The sequence below is a fragment of the Pelophylax lessonae genome, assembly GCF_965119305.1.
Source record: "Pelophylax lessonae genome assembly, chromosome: 4".
Taxonomy (NCBI): Eukaryota; Metazoa; Chordata; class Amphibia; order Anura; family Ranidae; genus Pelophylax; species Pelophylax lessonae.
The window spans coordinates 57,264,171-57,272,114 of record NC_138771.1 but is presented as its reverse complement, the minus strand read 5'-3'; the positions used below and the strand labels follow the sequence as shown (position 1 = coordinate 57,272,114).

The 7,944-nt window shown below is 48.7% G+C and overlaps 1 protein-coding gene across 1 annotated transcript; it reads left to right on the top strand.

Annotated features, from left to right (window-relative positions):
• The first annotated feature begins 4,529 nt into the window (after positions 1-4,529).
• On the top strand, positions 4,530-5,983 carry TLNRD1 (talin rod domain containing 1). The gene has a single exon (XM_082252666.1). The coding sequence runs from the start codon at positions 4,718-4,720 to the stop codon at positions 5,792-5,794; it is 1,077 nt and encodes a 358-aa protein (XP_082108792.1). The 5' UTR covers positions 4,530-4,717; the 3' UTR covers positions 5,795-5,983.
• The last annotated feature ends 1,961 nt before the right edge of the window (positions 5,984-7,944 follow it).

Sequence of the window (7,944 nt, the reverse complement as noted above, 5' to 3'; positions counted from 1 at the left end):
GCCGTAATCCTGTGTCCGGGTTTTGCTAGACGCCTGCAATCTGGCTGACTGTGCACGTGTGCAGGGTCATTATACTCGAGTCTCATGCCCCATACACACGTGCAGATTATCTGAAGACTTTTGTCTGCAGACTTACCTTTTCTATGTAGTGCAAGGGCCTGCCGGATTGCATACAAATTGAAAGTGTTTAGGTTTGACCTCATATTATATGGTTTTGGTAAGTCTGCAGACAAAAGTCTTCAGATAATCTGCACGTGTGTACGGGGCATAAGGATAGCTCTGATCTCCTAGATTGAAGACCGCAGGTCTTACTTGGGGTCAGAGGGCCCCAGCCAGAAGCCACGAGACAGAGGTCCTATTGAGGGGTCAAAGTAGGGTTGCCACTTCATCCCTTTAAGCCTGAACACATACGAAATCAAATTCTAATGCAGATAAGGCACAAAGTGAGTTTAATTACCACCTCAATCAGCCACATAACCTCTGTAATTAATATATGTTCGAGTTTAAAGGGATGAGGTGGCAACCCTAGGTCAGAGGGCCCAGCCAGGAGACAGCAGGTCTCATTGAGGGGTCAGAAGCCAGGAGACAGCAGGTCTTGGTTCCATGAGTCGGGTCACCTCCTTTCAGGGGTGTGAGGAGAACCCCAATCCTTAGGCCAGAGGTTGTTCTTTTTTTGAGTGTCCCCCTATGACTCTGAAGCTGCCCTGTACAGCGCGACTTCAGTGCAGCTTGCAAAGGACTTTTTTAATAGAAGTCAATGCAAGCCGCTCTGAAGTCGCCCCCAAGCATTGCAAGAACCTAAATCAGAGCGACTTGAGTTGCTACCATTAGAACGGTTCCTTTGCACTGAATGGAGCACGACTTCTCAGGTGACACAAGTCACCCCAGTGTGAACCGAGCCTTATTGAGGAGAAATCTTCCAATGGGACACTAGTTCTGGTGACACCTTGGGATTCCTTCACTTTGGAGGAATCTCCTCACTTCCTGTTTTGGCTATGGAACAGGAAGTGAAGTGAAATCTCCCCAATGGGATACAAATGGCAAAAAAAGTGACAATATTAACCACTTGCCGACCGCTCACTCGAGCTCTACTGCGGCAAAGTGGTTCGGTATGGTACTACGTCGCTGGACTCCTCCCCCTGTAGGCGGCACTCGCGCGCTGCCGGAGGCGCTCTCCCGCTGTATTCATTCACAGCGGGAGTCGGGGCCAGGGGAGGAGCGGCGGCGATCGCCGCTGCTCTTCCCCGATCGTCTGGGAATCTAGTTTGGAGATCCGCCTGTGTAAACAGAGCGGGCGGATCTCCTAAGTGACAGGGAGTGACAGATTGCAGTGTTCAGCATAGCTGAACCTGCGATCTGTCCCTGACTCACTCAGTCACCTCCCCCCACACACGTCAGTAAGCACCAGGCATACATTAACCCCTCCCTCTCCAATAAAATTAACCCCTTCCCTGCCAGTGTCATTTTTACAGTAACAGTGCATATATATATAGCACTGATTACTGCAGTAATGTCACTGGTACCCCCAAAAGTGTCAAAAATGTCAGTCAAGGGTCCGATCTGTCCGCTGCAATGTCGCAGTCCCGCAAAAAAAATCGCAGATCGCCGCCATTACTCGTTAAATAAAAAAAACACCAAAAATGACAGAAATCTTTCCCTTAGTTAGTAAACGCAATAACTTTTGCGCAAACCAATCAAAATACGCTTATTGTGATTTTTTTTTTTTTTACTAAACATAGGTAGCAGAAAACAAATTGGCCGAAAATGTTAAAAAATTTTGATTTTTACTTTTTTTTGGGGGGGGGGGGGGGAATTTCATATAAAAAAATGTGAAAAATATTGTATTTTTGCAAAATTGACGCGCTTTTTTTGTTTATAGCGCAAAAAGTAAAAACTCGCACAGGTGATCAAATACCACCAAAAGAAAGCTCTGTTTGTGGGGGGGAAAAAGGACGTCAAATTCATTTAGGTACAGCGTCACACGACCGCGCAATTGTCAGTTGAAGTCGCACAGCGCCGAATCGCAAAAAGTGGCCCAGACATAAGACAGCAAAATCCTCCGGTGGTAAAGTGGTTAATATATGTTCGAGTTTAAAGGGCTGAGGTGGCAACCCTAGGTCAGAGGGCCCAGCCAGGAGACAGCAGGTCTCATTGAGGGGTCAGAAGCCAGGAGACAGCAGGTCTTGGTTCCATGAGTCGGGTCACCTCCTATCAGGGGTGTGAGGAGAACCCCAATCCCTAGGCCAGAGGTTGTTCTTTTTTTGAGTGTCCCCCTATGACTCTGAAGCTGCCCTGTACAGCGCGACTTCAGTGCAGCTTGCAAAGGACTTCTTTAATAGAAGTCAATGCAAGCCGCTCTGAAGTCGCCCCCAAGTATTGCAAGAACCTAAATCAGAGCGACTTGATACCATTAGAACGGTTCCTTTGCACTGAATGGAGCACGACTTCTCAGGTGACACAAGTCACCCCAGTGTGAACCGAGCCTTATTGAGGAGAAATCTTCCAATGGGACACTAGTTCTGGTGACACCTTGGGATTCCTTCACTTTGGAGGAATCTCCTCTCACTTCCTGTTTTGGCTATGGAACAGGATGTGAAGTGAAATCTCCCCAATGGGATACAAATGGCAAAAAAAGTGACAATATTGACCACTTGCCGACGGCTCACTCGAGCTCTACTGCGGCAAAGTGGTTCGTTATGGTCCAGCGACATAGTACTACGTCGCTGGACTCCTCCCCCTGTAGGCGGCGCTCCCGCTGTATTCATTCACTGCAGGAGTCGGGCCAGGGGAGGAGCGGCGGCGATCGCCGCTGCTCTTCCCCGATCGTCGGGGAATCTAGTTTGGAGATCCGCCCGCTTGTGTAAACAGAGCGGGCGGATCTCCTAAGTGACAGGGAGTGACAGATTGCAGGGTTCAGCATAGCTGAACATGTCATCTGTCCCTGAATCACTCAGTCACCTCCCCCCACACACGTCAGTAAGCACCAGGCATACATTAACCCCTCCCTCTCCAATAAAATTAACCCCTTCCCTGCCAGTGTCATTTTTACAGTAACAGTGCATATATATATATATATATATATATATATATATATATATATATATATATATATATAGCACTGATTACTGCAGTAATGTCACTGGTACCCCCAAAAGTGTCAAAAATGTCAGTCAAGGGTCCGATCTGTCCACCGCAATGTCGCAGTCCCGCAAAAAAAATCGCAGATCGCCGCCATTACTCGTTAAAAAAAAAAACCACCAAAAATGACAGAAATCTTTCCCTTAGTTAGTAAACGCAATAACTTTTGCGCAAACCAATCAAAATACGCTTATTGAGATTTTTTTTTTTACCAAACATAGGTAGCAGAAAACAAATTGGCCAAAAATTTTAAAAAATTTTGATTTTTACATTTTTTTTGGGGGGAATTTCATATAAAAAATGTTAAAAATATTGTTATTTTTTCAAAATAAACGCTCTTTTTTTTTTTTTGTTTATAGCGCAAAAAGTAAAACTCGCACAGGTGATCAAATACCACCAAAAGAAAGCTCTGTTTTGTGGGGGAAAAAAGGACGTCAAATTTGTTTAGGTACAGCATCGCACAACCGCGCAATTGTCCGTTAAAGTCACTCAGTGCCGAATCACAAAAAAACCCCTGGTCAGGAAGGGGGTATAATCTTCCGGGGCTTAAGTGGTTAATAGAAGTCAATTCAAGCTGCTCTGAAGTCCCCCCAAGCATTGCAAGAACCTAAATCAGAGTGACTTGAGTTGCTCCCATTAGAACGGTTCCTTTGCACTGAATGGAGCACGACTTCTCAGGTGACACAAGTCACCCCAGTGTGAACCGAGCCTTATTGATGAGAAATCTTCCAATGGGACACTAGTTCTGGTGACACCTTGGGATTCCTTCACTTTGGAGGAATCTCCTCTCACTTCCTGTTTTGGCTATGGAACAGGGAGTGAAGTGAAATCTCCCCTATGGGATACAAATGGCAAAAAAAGTGACAAAATTAAAAAAAAAAAAAAAAGTTTTTGCATTTTGTTACTTTACATGATGATGTGACTCAGGTTTATAGATGGAGAAAGAGGGTGCTTGGAACATTATTCTACTGAAATGTTTCTGAGGGCACTGAAAAGGCGGGAAATGGGCGGCAGCTGATTAATCACTTTGGAGGAATCTCCTCTCACTTCCTGTTTTGGCTATGGAAGTGAAGTGAAATCTCCCCAATTGGACACAAATGACAAAAAAGTAACAAAATTTAAAAAAAAAAAAGTTTTTTTTCATTTTGTTACACTTTACATGATGATGTGACGGTTTATAGATGGAAAAAGAGGGTGCTTAGAACATTATTCTACTTAAATGTATCTGAGGGCACCGAAAAGGCGGGAAATGAGCGGCAGCTGATTGGTGAGATCAGTCCGCACGCGTCTCCTGGCACCACTTCTTAGCTCATCAATCACAGCGCCTCCGTGCGCTGCAGTACCGCCCCTCGCCCTCTAGATGTCGCTGCCTCCGCCTCTTGGTTGTCGGAGGGATGACGTCACAGGGCGGCGCCGTCCCACGTTCCTTATCCGGGCCGGGAAGAGACAGCTGGTGTTGGGCGGGTCTCCGTCCTTTCCGCTTCTTCTCCGGTCACTCCGAGGAGCCATGAGGCCGGACGAGGCGTGAAGAGCCAGTCGGGGATGATGAGGCGAGGAATGAGCGGCTGCCCCCGGCGGGATGGCTAGCGGCGGTGGCGGCTCCGGTTCCGCCCGGTCCTCGGTGTCCTCCGGAGCGGGCGGCTCCCAGCCCCGCAAGAAGCTGCTGACTATCTGCGAACAGTGCAAGGCTAAGATGCAGCTGGTGGCCGATCTGCTGCTGCTGTCCAGCGAGCCCCGGCCCGTCCACCCCCCGGAGAGCTCCGGTACCCAGCTGGGAGAGGCCTTTGAGAAGTGCCGGGACACGGTGATCGCCAGGACCAAGGGACTGTCCATCCTAACCCACGATGTACAGAGCCAGCTGAACATGGGCCGCTTTGCTGAGGTGGGGGACAGCCTGCAGGAGATGGGGGACCTGGTGGTGTCACTGGTGGAACTCTCTGCCCACGCCGCGTACCTGGCGGCGGTGGAGGTGCCCGGCTCCCACGCCGCCCTCCCGGGCCTGGTGGACCGCTACCGGGTGACCCGGTGCCGGCACGAGGTGGAACAGAGCTGTGCCCTGCTCAGGACGGTGCCCCTCCAGGACCTGACCCCGCAACTCCTCCTAGAGATCTCCCAGAACGTCTCCAAGAACCTCAAGATCCTGACCGACGCCAGCGTGGCCGCCAGCGAGAAGTCCCGGGACAAGTTTGCCAAGGAGCAGTTCAAGCTGGGCGTCAAGTGCATGAGCACCAGCGCCACCGCCCTCCTCGCCTGCGTCAAGGAGGTCAAGACCGCTCCCAGTGAACTCTCCAGGAACCGCTGCGTGCTGTTCGGCGGCCCCCTGGTGCAGGCGGTCCACGCTTTGGTCGGCTTCGCCACCGAGCCCCAGTTCTTGGGCAAAGCGGCCACGCTCAACCAAGAGGGCAAGGCTGTGCAGACCGCTATCCTGGGGGGCGCCATGAGTGTGGTGTCTGCCTGCGTCCTCCTGACCCAGTGCCTCAGGGATATAGCCCAGCATTCCGACAGCAGCAGCAAGATGACGGACTACAAGGACCGATTGAGGAGCTCAGCCTGCGCCGTCTCTGATGGCTGTAACTTGTTATCTCAGGCGTTGAGAGAGAGGTCGTCTCCGAGGACTCTGCCGCCGGTGCACGCTAATTCTGTGAAGTCCCCCTGAATGGGGGGAAACGCCCTCCCTTCATCTTACCAAAGAATGTTGAATCACACGCAAAAAGCCCGTAATATATGAAGGCGGCCGAGCGTCCTCGGAACTGGAGGTGCTAGTGAAGCATTGCATTTCTTCATGGCAGATGGTTGTTGGTAGAGATAAGGGGTGAACTCAGGTGTGTTCTGATCCTGGTCCAATCCCACCAGGAAGCTGTCGCTGTACTGAGCCAATCGTAAGCAGCTGGCATTCCCTGTCCTCCAGCCACTTCTGCTGCCTATGAATTGTCTAGTACAAGTGATCACACAGATGGGCCTAGACTAGGATCCTTACACACCCTGGTAGACATGAACTCCTCTCTAACCCAAACTCTGGCTTTTTTTGGACTCCGGTAAGCTGTCTGCCATATAAGTCCTGCTAGCTGACCCGGCCAGCAGCTTATTGCAATCCAAAAATGACAATTTGTTTTAGCCCCAGTTCACACTGTAATATTACATGTGATTGAGTTTGGTGCAATTTGAGCCCATTCATTTTTAATAGGTCAAATCGCACTGTATCTGTATGAAAAAGGTGCGGTCAGCTTTTTTTTTTTTTTTTTTGTTCGCACTGGAATCTGATCGCATGGGTGTTCATACCCACGCAATCCAGTTCAGGCAGCCACACTGTGTTTTGCAAGCTGCTTTTTGGGGTGTCAACTTTTTGACACCCACAGCAGATTGCAAGAACCGTGCGATTGCTAAGTGGTGCGAAGAAGAAAAAAAAAGCACAGGCATCACGTTCTGCATCACTGTGAAAGGGGGCTTAGAAATTAGTTTGGAGGATGCCCAAGTTCAACTCTACCAGGGTGTTGGGATCCTAGTTCAGACACACCTGTGTGATCTCCTCAGTAACCGCTTGATGGAGGGATCGCTTAGGTGGGTTTTGGACTAGTATCTGAACATGCCCTGAGAGAAGAACTTGGGCATCCTCCTACTGCATTTTTGAACTCCATTGGGCTGTGTTCTTCCTCGTTTTGCAATGTCTGGGAGCTGACCCGGCACGCAGCTTATGGAGCCCCAAAAAAGCTGGAGTTTCGGGTTAGATTGGTTGAGAAGGTGCCCAAGCTCATCTCTTTCTATTAGGACTCTGTCATGAGATTTGAGTACCTGTCAAAGTGAATTCACTTGTGCCTATGTTGGTATGAGGGTGGTGGGGTGCCTAACAAATTGTTCCAATGCAGATATGTAGAATCACAAGTGTCAATTCCATCATGCAGCTCAGTGGTTTAATGTTTTTAATGCTGAATTCCAGGAAAGGGAAAATGCTCCCTTGCAGAGGGGCTGCCCCTGCACTGCAAGGCTTAAATGCTCGCTTAAGGGCCATACACACTATGAAGACTTTTTCCTTCAGATTTACCTTTTCTATGTAGTGCAAGGGCCTGCCAGATTGCATACAAATTGAAAGTGTTTAGGTTTGACCTCATATTATATGGTTTTGGTAAATCTAAAGGAAAAAGTCTTCAGAAAATCTTAGTGTGTATGGCCCATTAGGTGTAGGGGAATGGGAAAAGCAGTTTTACTTACCTGATCCTCTGCTCCCTGCTGGTCCTGTCCCCGCAGCTTCGTCTTCTCTATGTTCTGGCAGTTGCAAGTCCTCTTGCATCAAGTCCCTTGTAGAGCTCAGCCCTGCATTGGACCCAAGGGTGTCGAGGGATTGTTCATCAGCCGGGAGAAGAGAATGCTGGCTGCTGGGTAAAAGAGAATCTAGTAAGAAACTGCTGTACCTGATCCCCCTAGACCCAAATGTGCATTTAACCCTTGCAGTGCAAGGGGGCATTTTCCCTTGGAGATGGGCTTTAAGGAGAAGTGAGAAGTTCCATAGCATGTTCCCAGTGTGGGAAGTACAGGACATTTTTATTCTGGTGCATTGTTTACCGATTTTGAAATGACAGCATCATTTTTATCCATTTAAATCTCCTTCAGAATTTGTCTCTTCCTGTGTGGAGATGACTTCATTTTAACCTTCTAAAGATGGACATCAAACCTGGTCATTGTAGGACTGAGCCTCTGTTTTCTACTAACAAAATACAATGTATCCTCTCTGGATTTAATCCTTTTAGAGGCTGATGGCACTCATTTATTGGATTCTGAAATAAAGACCTTCGTTCCTGAAGGAAGAACTGT